Here is a 21,106-nt window from a genome sequence, read left to right as displayed (position 1 = left end):
ATAAAATTAAACTTGAGTAAGAAAGAAAGGTAATACAGAGAAGCATGTGGGTGTTATGATCCTGTAATTTTTTTTTTCCAGGAAGAATGCCATGTGCCTTTAAGGCTGGAAAGTAGCCGTACTGCTTTAAGGCAGCCAGCTCTAAAGACAGAGTCAAAAAATGCATTCTCATTGCCCAGGATACAGCCATTCAGGACCAGAGATTGTGAGATACATTGTTACAATTTAATTTTGAACTGGCTTATATTGGAAATAGACTGTTCTAACTCAGTGAAACAGACAGACAGCTGTGTGTTAGCAACTGAAAGGAGTGCTCTCAGACCATTTAAGCTGAAGGAGGAGAAAAGAGAATTTAGTCTGTTTATTTATTATTCTCTCTCAAAATTCTAAAAAGTCAAGCCAAAACAGAGATCTCTGATAATTTAAACTGAAGGAAGGGAAGTTAGACTGAATCTTTTATCCCTCAAAAATTCTATAGCCAAATTGATTCATTAAAAAAAGTGTTTGCAAGTTGTTAATTGTTGAAATTCATCGCTGGAGAAGGAAATCAACAATTTCGACTTCTGACTTAGACTACGGACTGTTCTACTGTTGAACCTTTCTTTTCCCCCAAATGGACGGCTGCGAGGACTTCAAGCAACCTTGGACTGTTCCACATCTGGCAGGGGCATAAATCTGCAAAGACACTAATTTTTTTCTATTTTAAATATAGTTTATATCTTGGTAGAGTTTATGAATTCAGTTTTTTCTAATTAAAAACAGTTAATTTGTTGATTTAAAGATGCCTGGTTTGGTTAGCCTCATTCGGGGGTTAATAGATGGTACAATTTGGCTAGGTCTTTAACTCGGAAAGTTTAAAATGATATATTCGGCGATTTGTGGAGGGACGGATTGAATTAACAGTGAGTTTCTCCCACCACAATCAGAATCATATATTTTGATTGGGGGCTTTGACTGCAGCAGTCAGTCTTAACAGTGGGTTAGTTGCTAATGAACATCATAGAAACACACAACACCATCACTGCCAGTCCAGCCTGAGTGATGCTACTGCTTAGAACTAATTCAGGCCAAATGATAATGAGCGAGTGTGTAGCGCACAGACTGTGAGTGTACATGAATGCAGACAGGTGCTTCAGGGAGGAGTGAGGAATTTGGTGAGGAGTCTCCGGTTTGTGAATTGTGGTCACTTATTTTCACCATTGATCCCCTGACCACCTGTTATCATTTAAAATATATGTGCAAGTTTCCTGAGCCTCTGGGATTTCCTGACTGGAAGCGTCCCATTTTCCACAAGTTAAGAGAAACAGTCAGTTCCTCCATATGCATCTTGTACAAACAGCAGCTAGTTAGGAAGGAAACAGAAATTGTGGGAGGTACAGGCTCAGCTTGCACTTGAAGATGCCAAAGAAACCACCCAGAAAGAGCCTGGGCAACTTGCAAGGCAAAAAAGTTAGAAGCTTTCTTGTTCTTAGAATTTTTCTTGTCTCTTGTATGGAGAATGCTGCTCCGATCTTTTCCTCTGCTGTACCTCCCAAGATCCACATACCCTAATTGTATATTCTTTGTCCTTCTTACAGCTGTCATTGTCTTGCTATCAAGACTAAGTGCACTGTCTCTTTTCCAACTCATTCTATCCAGAACCTTAAAACCATAAATCTTCCTCAAATTCTCCTCCTTTCTACATTCCAAGACTCTTAAATTCTAGCAATGGCAGCACTTAATGATTAGATTACTATTCTGTTCAACCTTATTCCCTGGCCCTTCATCCATGTTTCTGAATAAAATAAAGCCAAACTCTAAATCACATTACTGCATTAAAAATGGAAGATCTAGATTTGTAAACTGCCCAAGTCATGGCTCCCTAGGTAGGAGTGGTTAAAGCAGTGAATAGCTGAACTATATTGACCAGAAGATCGCTGGTTTAATTCCCAATCTGTGCGGAGTTAGTTTATCCTGGTCCAGGTGGTGATAAGGTCTCGGCAATTTATTTTCATTGCCCAAGCTGGGGGAGGGATGAATTAGCCACAGTTCAAGTTCCATTTTGACATAGCGACTCTTTCTAGAAAGCACATGTAGACTTGGGCCGGGAAAGGATTGTGATTTTCAGTGATACTGCCCACAGTTGAATAGGCAACCTTAACTATACTTCCCACATACAAGAGTTAAGTTTTTAGTACTTTTTAAGATTACAATGATGGTAGCATATACAGGGAGCGAGTTACAGGCTGCAATCTATTTGATGAGTTTAGATAGCTTTTATGTAGAATACAAGATACCTGAAAATGGATGACAAGCAAAACAGAGATCAATGGGAATCAAAGAGAAAACCCTCTGGTGTCTGAAGCCATGCCTGCAGTATCAACAGGCCAATCTACAGCCAAAAACAAGATAAATAAATAAAATGTTATAAAAATAATTTAAAAAAAAAAAAAAAAATCGCAGAATATTCCTCAGGCAAACAGCAACTATCATAAAAGCAAAGTACTGCAGATGCTGGAAATCTGAAATAAAAACAGAAGGTGCTGGAAAATACTCAGGTCAGGCAGCATCTGTGGAGAGAGAAGCAGACCTGAAATGTTAACTCTGCTTCTCTCTCCACAGATGCTGCCTGACCTGCTGAGTATTTCAAGCACTTCCCATTTTTATTTCAGCAACCATCTTGCCTGCCTCAAGGGCTGTTCGCTGGCAATCTCCAATAACAAAATCACCATGTCACCCTACAGCAGGACTGAGACAACCTTCAGGCTGAGGCTAAGAAGTGGCAGATAGCATTCACATCGCAGAAATGATCATCCTCCATGAGGAAAAAAAGCCCAACTACCTCATCCTGACCTTCCAAGTCCCTCACCAACGTCTAGAGGATTACATTGACCAGATGCTTAGCTAGAGGATTCATATCAACATCATGGTTGCAATAGCAAGGCAGAGGCAATGACAATGACAAGTGGCTCATCTCCTGCTCCCTCAAAGCTTTTCAACTATCTAAAAGGCTCAAGTCAGGAACATGACTAGATAGTAACAGCTATTAAAACATGCAAAAGGAGCTCATCACCACCAAAGCAGTCCACTTGCTCAGCCCATGCCACTGGGCTTAATATTCACCCTTGCACCAACAGTATGTACTAAAAACAGGATGCACTGCAGGGACAACAATTTACTTCATCTATCCTCCCTATGCCCAAATGCAAATGAACCCAGCAGTTACCCCTGGATAGATTACGTCCAAACCTTCTGTATTCCAAATTGCTTCCTGTGCGAATATATTTCCTTTTATACCATATGCTGAAATTGAGATATCTTGAGAATTCATACTTTTACTGCCTTCTATCTAAACAATTGGTCAGTTCAAAAAAACTAAAATTTGTCAAGAATATCAAAGAGGGAGAGGGAGAGGGAATACTGAAAAAAAACACACATTTAAAAAAAATATATTCTTTCACAAGGTGTGAGCATTGCTGGCTAGGCCAGCATTTATTGCCCATCCCTATTTGCCCTGGAGAAGGTGATGAGGAGCTATGTTCTTGAGCTGCTGCAGTCCTTGGGGTTTAGGTACTCCAACAGTGCTGTTTAGGAAGGGAGTTCCAGTATTTTGACCCAATGACAGTGAAGCAAAAGCGATATAGTTCCAAGTCAGGATGGTGTGTGGCTGGAGGGGAACTTGCAGTTAGTGGTGTTCCCATGCATCTGCTGCCCTTGTCCTTCTAGGTGGTAGAGGTCATGGGTTTGGAAGGTGCTATCGAAGGAGCCTTGGTAAGTTGCTGCAGTGCATCTTGTAGAGGGAGGCGGTGGCGTACTGGTATTGTCACTGGACTAGTAATCCAGAGACCCAGGTATTGCTCTGGGGACATGGGTTCGAATCCCACCACAGCAGAAGGTGGAATTTGAATTCAATTAATAAATCTGGAATCAAAAGCTAGCCTAATGATGGCCATGAAACCATTGTCGATTGTTATAAAAACCCATCTAATGTCCTTTAGGGAAGGAAATCTGCTGTCCTTACCTGGTCTGGCCTACAGCCGACTCCAGATCCACAGCAATGTGGTTGACTCTTACGTGCCCTCGAAATGGCCTAGCAAGCCACTCAGTTCAAGGGCAATTAGGGATAGGCAATAAATGCTGGCCTGGACTGCGACGCCCACATCCCATGAATAAAAAAAAAAGGATGGTACACACTGCTGCCAGTGTGCGGAGGTGGAGAGAGTGAATCTTGAAGGTGGCGGATGGGATGCTAATCAAGCAGGCTGCTTTGTCCTGGATGGTGTCAATTTTGAGTGTTGTTGGAGCTGCACTCATCCAGACAAGTGGAGAGTATTCCATCACGCTCCTGACTCGTGCCTTGTAGATGGCGGAAAGGCATTGGGGAGATAGGTGGTGAAATACTCGCTGCAGAATTCCCAGCCTCTGACCTGCTCTTGTAGCCACAGCATTTATGTGGCTGGTCCAGTTCAGATTCTGGTCAAATGGCAACCCCCAGGATTATCTCTAACTAGACCAGCTTAGCCTACCCAAATGTGTCTACTTTGCAGAACTGGAAGGGTTTCCTTTTCATCAAAGCTAAACACTGAAGCTGAATTCTGTAGAATCTATAATGTGCATACAGGCAGAAAAATAAATTTAGGAAAGAAAGCTTGTATTTTTGTGCAATCCCAGGGGCTTGACAAGAGCAGGTCAGACTTGAGAAAAGAAAACAGGCTCAGATTCCACAAAGCTCTTCTGACAAAGCATTTTGTGCCCAGAAAAGCAGAGATTTCCTGTGAACAGAGAAAGAGAGCAGTCCCATCGGAAGCCGAGAGTCAGGCTGCACTGACACACGGAGGTCTACCAACTGTCTGGAAAACAGCTGTGGCATGTCCCGCTGCATCCAAAGTTTTCCAATCGAGCATCTCTAACATTCAAAACTATTCTCACTTCTTTGATCAGTTCTCGCAGACATTGCTTGTTCTGTAAAACCGTTGCCAGATATGATACTGCTTTACTAATGGTTATTGTAATCCTTTGACTGGAGGGTAACGTGGTCAGTGAGGGGATTGTTTTACAAATGGCAAATGTGAAAAACCTCTTGTGCTCATAAGCTTTCTGAACTTCAGTTAGAACTGAAGGAATAAGCCAATTAAATCCAACCTTTGCTCTCAGCCTGCATTCCATTTCTTACTAATGAACAGGTCTCCAGAGGCGATGGTGATGGTGAGTCAGAGAATTCACTATTTTATAACAAAAGGGGTGTTTCTCCTAGTGTTGTTCTGAGATTTCTGATGTTACTTTGGGAATTTAATTCCATATCTGTTCATTATTCAGTGAAAACTGTAAATAAATGTCCTTTATTATTTATATATTCCTTGACCTACATATTTTATTTTAAAACCTCAGTCTTACAGATAATACATAATACAATGATATGCAAGATGTATGAGTTGAAGTTATATATCTATGCCCTGAAAATGTGTGCAGCACGTATTTTCTTTTTCTAACCATTAACAAAATACAAAGAATGAGCAAATGACAATTAGAGGCTTTGTTTCCTTTCAAAATTCAACTCATTTCCTTTTCTTTAAAAAGGAACTCAAATCAAGATGAGATAAGACACTCCCCTTGTTTGTGTCTTTCTCAGCTTAACATGTTTTATGAAGTATAGAGAGCTTCAGAATTTGAAAACAGACGCTTCAACATGATTATAATCAGTTCAGTTTATTTTACTCACACACCACACACAGTCTGTTTGAAAAAACCTGAATAAAGTTTTTGAAATAGATTTGGTTACAGACCAGAAGAAAAGCAATGGGAGTGAATTTCTGCAGGGTTTCTCTACTCATCTGCCATAACCTAGGCAGACGAGCCATGGAAACCCAGGCAAAGCATCAAACACAGGAGAACCCCCATAGAAATTCAACCTTATTGTGTCCATTAGGTTAGCTTAAATGCTACTGCTGCATTCCTGAAAAGTGTGCATAATACGTATGCTCAAAATACAGGATCTACTAACAATATTCCTGGTCTGGGCAAATGCATCAATCCAAGGATTTTGAAAGAAGCTGAGGCCTTCAAGTAAAATCTTTAATGAAGATATTAAAAAGACAAAAAGAAATCAATGGATGAATTTAAATAACGCTATTGTGAAGTATGTAATATATTAATTCATTGATGTTTAAAATCTTAGTTTTGACATTAGAAATAAGAGATTTAATTGGTTTATCAACAAAGACAGAAATGTTGATATGTTCCAATGGAGTCTTTCCATTTAAGTGTTTTTTGTAAGCAGTTTCATTGCTAACTGCGGATATAAAAAAAAAGGTTCAAAATCATGACACAAGGTATGGCTTTTGAAAAGGAAATTATTTAAAAAAATGTAAAAATAAAACATTGATAGACTATATTTTTTCAATTCCCACCCAGCTTCCCCACCTCCCACCCCACCGTCTTGCTCGGCTACAACTAATGAACTCCGGTACCTCTCCTAAACTTCTACTGTCAATTTACAGATGTGAAAATTATCAGAGTCATACAGCGATACAGCACTGAAACAGGCCCTTTGGCCCACCGAGTCTGTGCCGACCAACCACCACCCATTTATACCAATCCTACATTAATCCCATATTCCCTTACATCCCCACCTTCCCTCAATTCTCCTACCACCTACCTACACTAGGGGCAATTTACTATGGCCAATTTACCTATCAACCTGCAAGTCTTTGGCTGTGGGAGGAAACCGGAGCACCTGGCGGAAACCCACGCGGTCACTGGGAGAACTTGCAAACTCCGCACAGGCAGTACCCAGAATCGAACCCAGGTCGCTGAAGCTGTGAGGCTGCAGGGCTAACCACTGCGCCACCCCAATCCTTCAAATGTGACTGGTCAAAAACAGGCCCCAGCTGAAATCAGCAAATTCAGCAGCTACAAAAAGAGGCTCTCCTGGAGCAAGAGTTATGAATTAGTAAGGTTTCAGGCCCAGTGCTCCAGCACTTGCCTCCTTCTCCACCACAGAGGATCACATTCCAGCTGTGTGCTATGCTGCATGCTTTTCTAGTCCCTGTGTCTACGTGACAACTGTGCCAATAGGACAGGACATGGTGCGAAGTTACACAGATTCTGCTTTTTCATCTACACTCTGCAAAATGTAGGGAAAAAAAAACTTGCATTTATATAGCGCCTTTCACGACTTCAGGATGTCTCAAAGTGCTTTGTAGCCAAGTAAATATTTTGGAAGTGAGCCACTAATGAAATATAGGAAACACAGCAGCCAATTTGCACACAGAAAGCACCCACAAGCAGCAATGAGACAGTGACTAGATCATTTGCAGAAGGTATTCAGCACATGTTTTTACTGAAATTACTGATGTCGACGTCAATGAAAAGATCAATTTAATTAACTGCATGCCTCAAAGTGATTTGACACATAGTATGAGCTACGAGCAGCAAACAGTCCTACTGCACCACCCAAAAACAAGAGGTGGTGAACACTCAGAGGGCACCCCACTTCCCGGTGCCAGTTCCCTCATTCAGGCACCAAGTGCCTTTTAACAAGGGGAACCCCCACCTCACAGTCAGGAAGAAGTCTGCACAGTCCCACATACCTCCCAGTCACTGTTCGGTGGGAAGAGGCCCTGATTTGAGGGTTAATTGCCCCATTAAGAGCCTCAATTGATAGCATGGCCATTCACAGGCCTTCCCACCCAGACTAAATTTTGGCAGAGGCAGAAACGCCACCACCCACCCCCACCACCATCTCACCCGATTTTATGCTCTCCCTGCCTCCAAACCCACTGCGGGGAGAGCATAAAATTCCCCTGCTTCTCTCTCCACAGATGCTATCAGACCTGAGTATTTCCAGCACTGTTTATTTCAGATTTCTAGCATTCACAGTACTTTGTTTTTATTTTAGTGTTCATTGGAGGCCTAGAATACAATCACTTCTTTTGACCTTCAATCACCAGCAATGCGCTGATAAAATGAGGTAGGGATGAGTTGCTGAGAGATCACAAGCCTCTACTCAGGATACCGTTCCACTGATGCCCTCCAGAGATTCAGCTGCATAACAGTGTGCTACAGTACCAAATATTCAAGGCAGGTCAGTCAGCATCTGGAATAGGCTAACTGAATCCTGACTAAGGTGCTTCATTTGCACTTTTCTGTTTTTCCTCTTTCAGACACGGATGTAAATTCCATGTGTTTGCAGAATTTTGTTTTCATCTTGATTTCCAGCATTTGTAAATTTTTTGAACTCTGCGCTCCGCAATGTAAATGTCAAATGAAAGGATTTGACAGTAATTATTACATTTAGCATGGTCTAAAACATGAGCTACAGATGTTTATAGATGGTGAACAGGCTGCTATAGTTTAACTGCATATCTTGGGACAAATTACCCAGCTTGAGCACTAGCATTGAAGTAAGTAACCCAGTCACTGGCATGAGCAGAGCAGAGCATGTGCCTGCCACCCCCCCCCGCACCAACCTCCCACATTCGGCAGTAGCTCACATGCTCATTCCATTGACACTGGACTACACTCGCGTATTGTCCGTAGTCTTGTTCAGGTTCAGTTTTGAGGTGCCAGTGGCCACTCTGTGCTTCACCCAGATGAGAGTCTAAATAGTGAGCGTCAGCAGGCAAACGGACGGTTGGAAGATTAATACAGCCATGTCCCATCTTGCCTTCAGCTGATACCCACACACTAAATCTTCCAATTAAAGTGTTATTAGATGATCAGCTGAATTGCCCCTCCCTAACCCGAGGCCAATTACAGCACCTTCAATGCTGCCCTATTTGACACCAACCAACAGCACAGACAGGGGATAGAACTTTAGACATTTTGTTGTACATAACTTGGCACCACACCAAACGGTGCATTTACCTACTGAATCATCAGGACGCAGTGAAAGAGAACAACTTGTTGACAGGCATATCAGGCTGTGTGTGAAGTGTGTAACTATTCTCAGTTGGGTAAACAGACCAAAGGATTTTTTTTTTTTTTTAAATCTTCTGGTAAACAGCCAGAAGAAAGCAAAATCAAAAAAATCTGATCCACACGATACTCACCAAGCTCTCGAGTGCGTGTTGTGTCAATGTCAGCCTGCAGTCTGTCATCTCATCGACAAACAGAAGAGTCATCAGTATTCAGAGAGACATTTGATCCTCTGCAATCAGTGGTGTGACGTGTGTGTTGAACTTGGCTCTCATTGAAAAGAGTTAGTCCAAGCAAAGCCTGCTACTCATTTAAACGTTGCTGAGGGATGTGTGATTTTGAACTCCATGCAGATGAATCCACTCAGAATATCAGAGTGGAACCGCACTTCCTCTTCCAAATCCTTAACCACATTCCGAAATAACACTGGGCGCAGCAAGAATAAAAGTGTGGTTGCCTTTGAAATCTCAACCCCTGTCCTCGAGAAGGAAAAGAAAACTCTCATTTCTATAAATCACATGCTTCAGAAAAATATCTCAACCTCAGAAATTCATTTCAAGTTCTCTCACTGTTGTATACTCAGGACTCTGAATTAGCAGCCTGCTTTTCTAAAAGCCCAATTTTCTCTACTCTTCTGAATAGGCCACCTCTCATGAGCGTTTAGTTCTGCAGGTGCTGATCAGTCACCAGTACCTTGCCCAAGTTGCCATCTGCCACTTGTTAGCTGAGATTGAGAGTGTGCTGCCAGACTATTCAACTGTGGGGACTCAGTACAGAATATGATTTTACCTTGACCCAGCATCAGCACATACACACTTTCTAGCAGGCGTCTCTTAATACAGTAATGTAGTGGGGATGATACTAAACTAGTAACCCGGAGTTTGCAAATCCCACTATAGAAATTTGGGTTATTTAATTCAAGAAATCTTGTCTTTTATGGTTTATTACCAAGGGATATGAAAGCTGCTGGACTGCAGTAATAAAAAACACACTGGCTTATAATCTTCTCTTGGGTTTACCTGGTCTGGTCTGCACAGGACTCCACTGGTTGATTCTAAGTGCTCTCTTCAGGTGGTCTACCAAGCCACCCAGTTGTAAACAGTCAAGAAGGCAACAAACCACCAACTTCTCAGGGCAACTAGGGATGGGCAATGAATGCAGACTTGCAAGTAGTGCCCACATCAGGAATTTTTTTACAAACTGGAGAAGTCCATGATTTTTTCCCTCTCCCTAGGCCCAAGGCACTGTCACATGCCATTTATTTCAATTCTATATTTTAAAAATCCCACCAATATTTTAACCAATAAAGATTTATGCCTTCCTTGTTAAGAAAGTGCTTCTTTTAAAAAAAAATTTGAGGATTCATGTGTTAGAATTATGGACATTGGTTTATTTGGGGAAACTGAAAAGACTCCATGGATTTTTTTTTTTTTTAAAACAAGGGTCACAAGAGGTCTCGTTTGAAAACAAACCTTTACTGGATATCATATGCCTCAAGCTCAATAAACAGCAGAAACCTTGGTGACTTGGGGGAAAGATGTTTACAGAGCAGCGACGTGTCAAGATTTATAGTGATCAGGAGGTTCTGACTTGCTGTTTGGATTTCACTTTGGAGATGTTGTTTTGGTTCAGTTGGGGTGTGGAATATGTTTGAAAGCAGTTGGAGATCAACTTTCCAAGAGAGAAACACCCAGCTCAACTCTTTCCTCCTGTCTCTGAGACCCTGCAAAGATCCAGTGTGTGGGAGTCAAAACCTCCTGAAGCTGCATTGCTCCTGAGAAACTGGAACAACCTGCCAGATTAATTCTCAACACCACCTGAAAAGAACTGATCCAGAAAAGATCCCAGTGACCCATTTGCGTGTTCTTGGACACCAGAATGTATGTCATTTTGGGACACAGCATATCTCATCGGTTTTCTTCAAGAATTAACAAGTATTTGGTCAAAGTATTTTTTTTTGTACATGTTAATGCTTTGCATCTTTACTGGATAAGTCTTGCTTAATAAACAAAATTATCAAAAAACCTGGTTGATGTATTTTATTCTGGGATAAAAGAGTAGCATATATGACTACCCAGTTAACAATACAGTCAAACATTTAAAATGAGACACCTATGGAGAAGTGGAACTAGAAAAGACAGTGCACTCCTCCCACCGCGATCGTAATATCCCTCATACCTCTCAGCCCAGCCCTTAACTCCAACTACGCACAAGTTTTAGGATGTTCTGAATTGCCAGATGTTAAAAACATAGAAAGGTTTGAAGCTTTGTAATAAATCCTGAGCTGCCTCATTGTGTGCTAAAATGAATCACTATTTTACTTGGCTCAGTACAATGGCTATACCTACCTGCAGTCAGCACCTCTTGGTAATGTCCAACATAAATTCCAAAAATTGTCTTTGTTTTTGTTGTACTTTTAAGTTGAATAGATGCAGTGATATTGTTTGACATAGGCTACAATCAGGGCACAAGGCAGGAGAACTGTCAAATGACAGGCCAACTGGAGACTTTTGGGTCTTGAGATTGAATCAGAGGGTCACAGGAGAGGAGAACAATCACCATCAACCTCCCACACTATATTGCAACTGTGCAATCCATGGTCAGTGGTACAAGGACAACAGCAGTATTACGAAAATATTATACCAAAATAACTGCAATCTGGAATATTCAGAAAAGTAAACCATTGGGAAATAGGCTTTCACAGCCTTTAGAACAGACAGAGAAAATAACAAAGAAGCCATTTTCTGCAAACAATTTTTCTCCTCTCGCTTCCTCTTCGAAAAAAAGTGATGTGCTGGGGAACAATTCCATAGGACATTCTTCATGAGAGAGTCTGCACAGACACTGCATACCAGGAGGCGATTCCTTCTTGAATGGCATCCTGTGCTCATCTGATGTCCACATACTTACCCTTTACAGCACAGGTCAATGGACAATGATCAGGTGTAGGAACCATAGCTGAGTTTTTCACCCCCCCCAGGAGTGCAGTGCGAAGGTCAACTGCGACACCCAAACCATTATCCCAACTGAGATTTCTAACTTCAGCAGAGACTGAAGATCCAACTTGGGGCCTGCTTAGCTTATTGGAAGATCGGGTCGTTCCTTTACTCACTGGCCCATCTGGGGAATTGTTTCGGTACATTCTTTACCCATTTATTTGTTCTTCATGACTTTAATGTTCTTCAAAGTGGTACACAGTAGAAATGAAAATTAAACATCGCTTCAATTTTTTCCCTCAATGGTAAGCAACAAGCATTTCCACTGCAGGCACACAGGTTACATCCAAAGAAAAGCTCTACACTATTTCATAAAGCATTCACACCATCAGGTACACGGTACAGCTTTGGCTCAGTGGCAACACTCAGTCAGAATGTCAAGGAATCAAGCCCCATTCCAGAGACATCATCTAAGCTGACACGTCAGTGCAGTATTAAGGGAGTGCTGCACCATTGCCGGTGTTATCTTTTGGATAGCACAATAAACTGAGGCCCCGTCTGCCTTCTTAAATGAGCTTAAAGGATTCCAGAATAGGGCAGTTATCCTGATGCCCTGGCCAATATTTATCCCTCAATCCAACATCTCTCAAACAGTTATGTGATCTTTTATTATTGTTTGTAGGGCCTTCCTCTGCACAAATTAGCTGCAGCATTTCCCTACATTATGACAATGACCACATTCAAAAGTACTTCACTAGCTGTGAAGCCCTTTGAAATACTCTGAGGAATATCTCTGAAGGGTGCGAGAAGTGCTGGTCCTTGCTTTACATGGCTAGATACGGAGTAAAGCCCCATCTTATATTGTCCTAAAAAGCACTCCGCAATCAAGTACTACTTGAGTCTGATGCAGCATGAAAGTTCCCTTTACTCTATCCCACAACACGCTTCAGTCTCAACCTCAAAATTCGGTCACATTTCATCCATTTCCCTATACCAACCATCCCATGGCCACAGATTGAGATTGCTAATTTAGTGTTGCTTGGAGTTAACTTGTGGAGTGGGGCCATTGGAAACTGTTGAGCTCAAAGCTTTACACTTATCGAAGAAAATAAACTCTCACCCATTGGTTTGGGCTGTTTTCAAACCTGAATCTTGCATCTTTTGTGATCCAAACATTTCAGCATCCAGTCTCTGCTGTATATTTTATTCCCATGCTAAATTGCTCACCTCCTCCGAAATACACGGACCACTTGGAAAGATGCCTCCACAGTTACCCTATCCAAGTGGCTGCCGTTCACACACAAGCACCAATAAGATGCTTGAGTAGGGGCATCAGAGTTCAGCCTGGTCCCATTTCCATCCCCAGCCGGCACGCAGACACACGCGCAGACACGCACACACGCGCACACACACACACCCCCCTCCACCCCCCCACTCTTGGAGGATTCACTAAATAATGACCCAGACTAGAATGCAGACACAGGCAAGGAATCGATCCTGGAAAATTCCTAGTCCAAGACGATCAGGTGCCCATCAGGCTAACTTGATGACACAGCTAGGGAGTCTTCTGTATATCTTAATTATACAGTTTTAACTGTAAATATATACAAAATTTAACAAGTAGATTTCTTGGAATAATCATACCTCTGTATGTCACTGCAATGATAACTGTATCTGACTCCTCAGTGTCCTGGGTCTGAGCAGGTATGAGATTACCAATATTAATTGATACCCCAGCACCTCACAGAACCAGCTGACAGGGACAACCACCCCAATACCAGAAAGTTACTTATACCCAAAAGTATTTCTACAGCCTCAATGATTCAGCTGGCAAAAGGCTCTGTTCATTGAGCCATAGGAACCAGAAGCTCCTTGGTCTATGCTGAATCAGCCTGGCTGCACTAGGAGTGCTAAAATCACCCCAGGCTAGAGATAGATCCAGGTCCCAATCTCTATCCAGTATCTCCTGCATTTAACTTTGTGGTAATTTTAAGATACACATATACGAAGGCTTGTAAAAAACAGGCTTTATAATTGACAACCACAGAAATCAGAAATCCCAGCAAGCCCCCATCAGACCCCAGCTCTGTCATTGACAGCTGCAAACTTCTTACTCATCCAATTTTCTCCTCTCCTGACTTTCACCAGTTACCTCAGCACACAGACCAGCAGCTGTCTGATTGTCACACATGAACCTTGACAGACTATTTAACTGTGGAGGCATTGTAGACAGAGCCTAATCCTGCCTTCAGCTGATACCCACGCGCATATGCACTTTCACAAAAGTCATTAGATAGCAATCAGGAGCAGGAACCCTAGCTGATCTTCCCCCCTCCCTAATGTAGGAGCACTGAGGCCAGTTGCATCAGTTCCTTTGGTTGAGCTGACACCACAGAACAGTGATCAAACCAGGCCCTTAGCTGTGCTCTGATTAAAGATGTGCTTATAAGCCAGTCCCTACTGGATTCATGCACACACCTAGGCATTTTGCTGTGTATACAGATTGTCAGGTTTTAAACAGCCTGCATCCTCCCCAAATACAAGGATTTGGCAACCTTGCTTGGGACAAGAACCAGAAGTGTAACGAGGCCCAAAACACATTTCAACACAGTCTATGTTATTGCAGCAATTGCTTGTAAATAAAAGTTGAGGTTTACCAAACACTTTTTCATGAAGATGGTGCCCCTTTAAGAATATTTTTGTTTTATATACACGTGGTTAAAAAAATTGCTGAGTTTCTCAATATATCAAACCACAGTTATGTTAACCTCACAGGGTGGGAAGCAAACTAAATAAAAGCACTGGACATGAGAAAGATCCAGACACACAGTAAGAGTAAGGTCAGTACAGCAGCGATCTGATGGCTCACTCTGTAAATGTACTAGCTGGTGCAGTACAGAGAGCAGAAAGTTCCAAGTTTGATTCCAAGTCTGTGTTGAAGTAGCTGAATTCAGCCAGGTCAGCAGCAAGAGCACTACAACAGCCTCAGCAACCCTGGACTAGAAGAGAGAAAATTGTTTAGCATCCTGCTCCTAATCATTATCTAGGTGACCTATTCTGTAAAGTGTAAACATGTGGTCAGATGACAACAGAATTGGGCTCAGCTGTGATGCCTCCACAGTGGAATAGTCTGCTGAACTTGTCTAGATTCAACCATTTAAAAATGCCACTAGCACATGATATCAGAGGGTTTCGGTGGACTATGAAACTGTACCCTACAGTAATTACTGCCTTCAGGAAAAGGAGGGGAAAATTCAGGGGGGGGGTGGGAAAAGAGTGAAGATAAAGGAGAAAAAGTACATCTCCAATGTCACTGAACATGCAAATTGCAAAGACTGTACAGAATGGCTCCAGGGAAGGGGAATTTTAGTTGTTAGGTTGGAAAAGCTGGGGTTGTTCTCCTTACAAGGGAGATTGAGATTGATAGAGGTGCACAAGATTATGACAGGCTTAGATAAGGAAAAAAACTGTTAACTGATGGTACAAGGACTAGAAGACACAGATTGAAAGTTTTGGGTAGGAGATGCAGGGTGAATGTGAGGAAGGACTTTTTTGTTACACAGCGAGTGGCAATGACCTGGAACTCGCTGCTTTCGAGAGTCACAAGCAGAGACAATAATTTCAAAAGGAAATTGAGCACTTGAAAGAAATAAACTTGCAAGGCTATAGGGATTGAGCAAGGGAGTGGGAGTGACTGGATTGCTCCGCAGAGAGCTGGCACGCCTGCATAAACTCAATAGGCTGAATGGCCTCCTTTTATACCGTAAATGACTATATCCTCCAAAATAAATAAAGATCTCTTTAAACAAGGGACAAAAAGGAGCAATCACAATTAGGCAGTGCTAGAAACAGACCACAAGAACATTTAGTGTATTGGTGTGCATGTCTCCATCTGTGCCTCTTTTTCTCTGGCCTCTTATTTGTCTCTCTAGCTCCGAATTGCTATCAATGTTTTGCTGCTTAGGGATAAGCTTCAATGGCTGAATACCCTTTCTCATTCTGACTTTTCTAATGTTTTTGTGTTTTCCATTTCCATCGGTGTATCTCAAGCCAGGTGATAGATGATGAGCTCCTCATTAGAAGTCACAAATGAGCATCGAATTTATACTTTCACTGTATTAGAGTCTGAAGCACATCATTAAACAGCAGCTTGCAATCATTTCCAGAGTTAAAACCAGGCAGTTAAAAGCAGGACTTACACCATTTAATACACAAACACTGCCGTAGCACGGTTTCTCATCCCACTCATTTCAAGCTCACTGACTACTCTAGTCCTCTAAGCCTCCCCTCCCCAGTACATTTCCTGCCAGAGACACCACCAAGTCTGCATTCAAACTGGCGACGGCAGAAGCTTCCCTGCTGCTAGCACAGGAAAGCTGTAAATCAACAGGATTGAGACTTACCGTTTCCACATAGTGCCGAGGGCTTCCCCCCTCACTCCTCCACATCTAACTATCCAGTACAACGCGTTGCAACTGTAGCTCCATTACACACTGACACGCAAAGAGCCAAGATACCAGCTTCTGGCACTGAAACACTGGAAGAAGCAGCAGCTCCACTCTGCTCTCAACAATCTCTCTCCCTCTTCACTGCATTCGACAGCTCAGCAGCCGAGACTCAATATCACATGATCAGATGCTGCGAGCTCACTTAGTCTTTTCAATAAGAGAAACATGTGACCCTCCCTCCAGCATCTGATGACAAACAGGCAAGCAAGCAGCTCCAGAGAGCTAGGAAAGAAAATAGCTGTCTGAAAACTGCTTACTTTCATTCAGGATTCCTGGGAGCAAGGCTTCCCTTTCCAAGTTAATTTGACACCCATCTGAATAAGAGAAGTTGCCCAGACAACGGCTCCGAATCTATTCCCACACTTTACTCTCAACCCAGTAAGGTTTCCCAACTGGTGAAACAGTTTGTCTGCAGGCTTTCGGCAGCTGGTTAAGAAGTCACAGCCTGAGAAAATAAACTGAAATGAAAACAATCTAACTTGTCAGTTCAATTAAAAGGCCAGAAGTGTCTCATTCTAAGATTGAGCCATTTTTGCCAACTATATCTCTCCTGAAGGCATTACCTCTTGTTGGTGTATATAGTTGCACAGGCACTGGTCACTCTCTGGTACTGCAGTCCATTCTTCATGTGATCACAGAGTTTTGCCACATTATCCACCAGTGGTTGGATCCTGTTCTCTCCCAACATCCACATACTTCCAGCAGGAATAGTGATCAGCAGTAGAGTGCCTTGTTTGATTTTCCTAATGCCGGGGCTCAGAGATCAACTGTAGCACTCATACCCCAGCTGACTCACCCCAGAAGGCGACCTGTGGCTCAGTATACCCCAATATATCAGGGTAGCTGGTGAAAGTTAGCAGTTTGCTGCATTCCACTGCACATGGTCTCACAAAGACCAGCACATAGCTTATTAGAAATGGTGCGAGGGGACACAAAGTAAAAGCAGAAAGTGCAGAATTCCTGTCAATGCCTGGGCACCTCTATGAGAGAGCCCGCTGCACCATGATGACGGTGAACACTCTGCTGTCATGGACATGCAGGGAATATGGACCTCCATCTTGATACTCTGGGCTTCAGGAATCCCTCCAGGACAGCTGGAGCACTGTGATAGCACATATGCACAGCACACTTGCCAAAATCAGCACATAGCAATACAACAGAGCCAACTCTCAGTGCAAAACATGGCCTTCAATGGGTTTCAATAAAGAGCAGTAGCAAATAGAAGAAAAATCTTTTATAACACATGTTTTAACTGTGGCTCAGTTGGCAGCACTCTTAATCCTGAGTTAGGAGTTTGGGGATTCAAATCCCACTCCAGAGATTTAAGCAAAAAAACCTAGGCTAACACTCCAGTGTACCACTGAGGGAGTATAATGCTGCCTTTAAACTGAGGCACTGTCTGCTCTCCCAGGTGGATGAAAAGATCCCATGGTAAAATTTCAAGGACGAGCAGCAGAGTTGTCCCAGTATCCTAGCCAATATCTTTCACTCAGTCAACATCACAAAAAGAGATTCTCTGGCTATTATCACAAACATGTGCGATGCCAAATGAATTTTTAATCCATTGGCTGGAAACCTGTATTAAATTTTTAAAAAGGAAAAAGGAACAGACAAAAAGGTGACTGCTACCAGCTAAAATGACCACCAAAATTTGCACCAAAATCCCCTGCATTTCAATGCATTGGGAGGAAGTTGAATTGTCTGGCCAGTCCCCTCCAGAACAATGACTTGAGAAGTCTGGAGTCACTCACCTGGCCAGTCCTCATTAAAGACAATCTTGGGACATTAAACTACTGGAGATGAACCATTCAAAGGCAATCACTTAAACACTGGGAGCCTAACTGAGAGAAGGGAATCTCTAGACATGAACTAATTGCAAGAGGAAATATACACTCAGCCATCATATGACATGCCCACCAAATGTGTGTTTTAATCTGGGGTTTTTGTCTCTGCAGGAGACAAGCAACTGAACACTGATCAGGAGAAATCCAAGTTGGGACCCTCTCTCTCCCCAGTCCACCAGGCAAGTTTCGAACCCTGCCTGCTGGTCGTAACCACCTAAGTCTATCACTTGCAGCGGACAGAGACCCCAAGAAGGAACTCATCCGCATCACTGTTTTCCAGAAGGATCACCAACTCTGCTGTCCACATCTACAAGCTGGAAGCCTCAAGACAACTGAGTTCATCCAGCAGATAACCAAGTCACCAAACTCCACAGACCTTTTTATTGCTCTGGACTTTTAAAAAGAAATAAACCCTGTTACAGTCAAACAAGGAGAGGGAAAAGAGGGGAGACCTTCGACCCCTCCTCTCTGATCTTAACACATTGCTGTTTGTGGGAGTTTGCTGTGTGTGTATTGGCTGCCCTATTTCCTGCATTGCAACACTGACTACACTTTAAAAGTATTTCATTGGCTGTAAAGTGGGACATCCTGAGATCATGAAAGGTGCTATATAAATGCAAGTCTGTATTTTTATATCCCCCCATGCAAGGGACATTAAACACTAGTACTTCATTTAATCCTTTTGGCACATTGTTCACACACAACATGGAGGGTGGCTATTTACAATAACTTTCTTCCTCTCTATCCAGGATAAAAGAATACTTACAAACCCCCTTTTTGTCATCTAACTTAGATAGTATCTTCCAAACCCGCAACCTCTACCACCTAGAAGGACAAGGGCAGCAGATGCATGGGAACACCACCACCTGCAAGTTCCCCTCCAAGTCACACACCATCCTGACTTGGAACTATATTGCCACTCCTTCACTGTCGCTGGGTCAAAATCCTGGAACTCCCTTCTTAACAGTACTGTGGGTGTACCTACCTCACATGGACTGCAGCGGTTCAAGAAGGCAGCTCACCACCACCTTCTCAAGGGCAATTAGGGATGGGCAATAAATGGTCTAGCCAGCGACGCCCATACCCCATGAACAAAAAAAAAACTGTATCTTGAGTGAATTTACTATTTGGAGCTGCATTATACTATGCAGAAAGTTAATTCCCAATGTTAAGTTCTTCCTGACATTAGACATATATTGTTTTGTGACCAGTTTTTGCTCATGTTCCCTTGTTATAGTGAATTAGCTGACCTTGTCTATACTGATCAATATCTTGTATACCTCTTGGGAAATTCCTTCTCACTCGCAGAATCAAAATGGCACCCAATACACGATCCAATTTAACGGTATAAATTAGAAAAGGCCAATAAACCTAGAACAGATTCTCTGAACATTCCCCAGAAACTGGGATACACAAGATAAGGTTACCAGGCTCTCGTAGCAAAGTAGTACAAGCTGATACCTACAATACCTTTCACACCCTGATTGTCCCTCATTGTGACAGTGCCCACCTCCCCTCTACATTCTACACAGAGGGACATGGAAACACTACCAGCTCACAGACTCTTTCCATGTTTGTAAATCACCAACCTGATTCTCAAGGATGCAAACTGGTTAAAATTGCAATCTTTGGACAGGATAGGGCATGCCCAGAAAAGCTCAGCCTCTAGCTCGGTTTCCACAAATTACAACTGCTGGTTAAAGGTGATACAGATATATGGGAAAAAAGATTCATATAGTCCTGGGCCTTGACAGTGAGCCACAATTAATTTGTACAAATTCAAACATTTAGTCTGAAACAAGTTGAATCCTCCTTAAGAAAACAGTTCAGTGACTCCGCCCAGCCAGCACTATGTAGACCACACCTCCAGTGACATTAATCCAGTTTCTTCACAGAGTCAGACTCAATAACTGCTTCCAGCCAATACTGTATTATTGACTGTATCAAGACAGCATGGAGTGGGCTTCACCATCAAAAACTCTTTGCTCAGCATGATACAGCCACCTTCAAATGGCTCAGAACGCACACTGTCCATCCAACTGCTCATCGCCTCTGGTCCAGTACACCTACTCAGCATCTATGCTCCAACACTCTGCTCCTCACATGAAGTTAAAGACCAGTTCTACGAGGAACTCCATAATATCATTAGTGGCATTCCTAGTACCGAACATTTGTTCCTGCTGGGGGACTTTAACGCCAGGGTTGGGGCCAACCATGACTCATGGCCCGCCTGCTTTGGGCACTATGGCATTGGAAGGATGAATGAGAATGGACAGAGACTGCTGGAGTTGTGTACCTATCATAACCTCTGCATCACCAACTCATTCTTTCATACTAAACCCTGTCACCAAGTTTCATGGAGACACCCAAGATCACGTCGTTGGCACCAGCTGGGCCTCATCGTCAAAAGGCGAGCCTCTATAAACAGTGTCCAAATCACATGCAGCTTCCACAGTGCGGACTGCAACACCGGCCACTCCCTGGTGTGCAGCAAGGTTACACTCAAACCAAAGAAGCTGCATCACTCCAAGCAGAAGGGCCGCTCGCGCATCAACAGGAATAGAATTTCTTATCCACAGCTGTTACATAAGTTTCTAAATTCACTTGAAAAAGCCCTTCAAAACACTCCTGCAGGAAATGCAGAGACGAAGTGGGCCCACATCAGAGACGCCATCTATGACTCAGCAATGACCACCTTTGGCAAACGTGAGCAGCAGAATGCAGACTGGTTTCAATCTCACTTTGAAGAGCTGGAACCAGTCATAGCCGCTAAGCGCACTGCACTGTTGAACTACAAGAAAGCCCCCAGCGAGCTAACATCCATAGCGCTTAAAGCAGCGCCTTCAGATCCCCATCTAGGGAGGGGGGAGGAGGTAAGCTTCTCAGTGCAGGACGGGGGAGGGCAGCGGGGAGAATGGGGTCA

General features: G+C 42.8%; 1 protein-coding gene across 5 annotated transcripts in view; it reads right to left on the bottom strand.

The window, feature by feature from the left end:
• Window positions 1–21,106, bottom strand: part of LOC137377021 (guanine nucleotide exchange factor for Rab-3A-like) — a 91,531-nt gene that overhangs the window by 54,370 nt on the left and 16,055 nt on the right. Inside the window, exon 1 of one of the 5 annotated variants that reach the window (XM_068046163.1) lies at window positions 16,235–16,480. The exons of the other annotated variants lie outside the window; for them this stretch is intronic. Within the exon in view, the coding sequence (XP_067902264.1) occupies window positions 16,235–16,245 (11 nt within the window). The 5' untranslated portion in view covers window positions 16,246–16,480. Of the gene's footprint in view, window positions 1–16,234; window positions 16,481–21,106 lie in introns of those variants that run through there. 5 annotated transcript variants of the gene reach the window in all.

This window comes from Heterodontus francisci, chromosome 14 (assembly GCF_036365525.1).
Source record: "Heterodontus francisci isolate sHetFra1 chromosome 14, sHetFra1.hap1, whole genome shotgun sequence".
Classification (NCBI taxonomy): domain Eukaryota; kingdom Metazoa; phylum Chordata; class Chondrichthyes; order Heterodontiformes; family Heterodontidae; genus Heterodontus; species Heterodontus francisci.
This window is presented reverse-complemented; position numbering and strand designations above follow the sequence as displayed.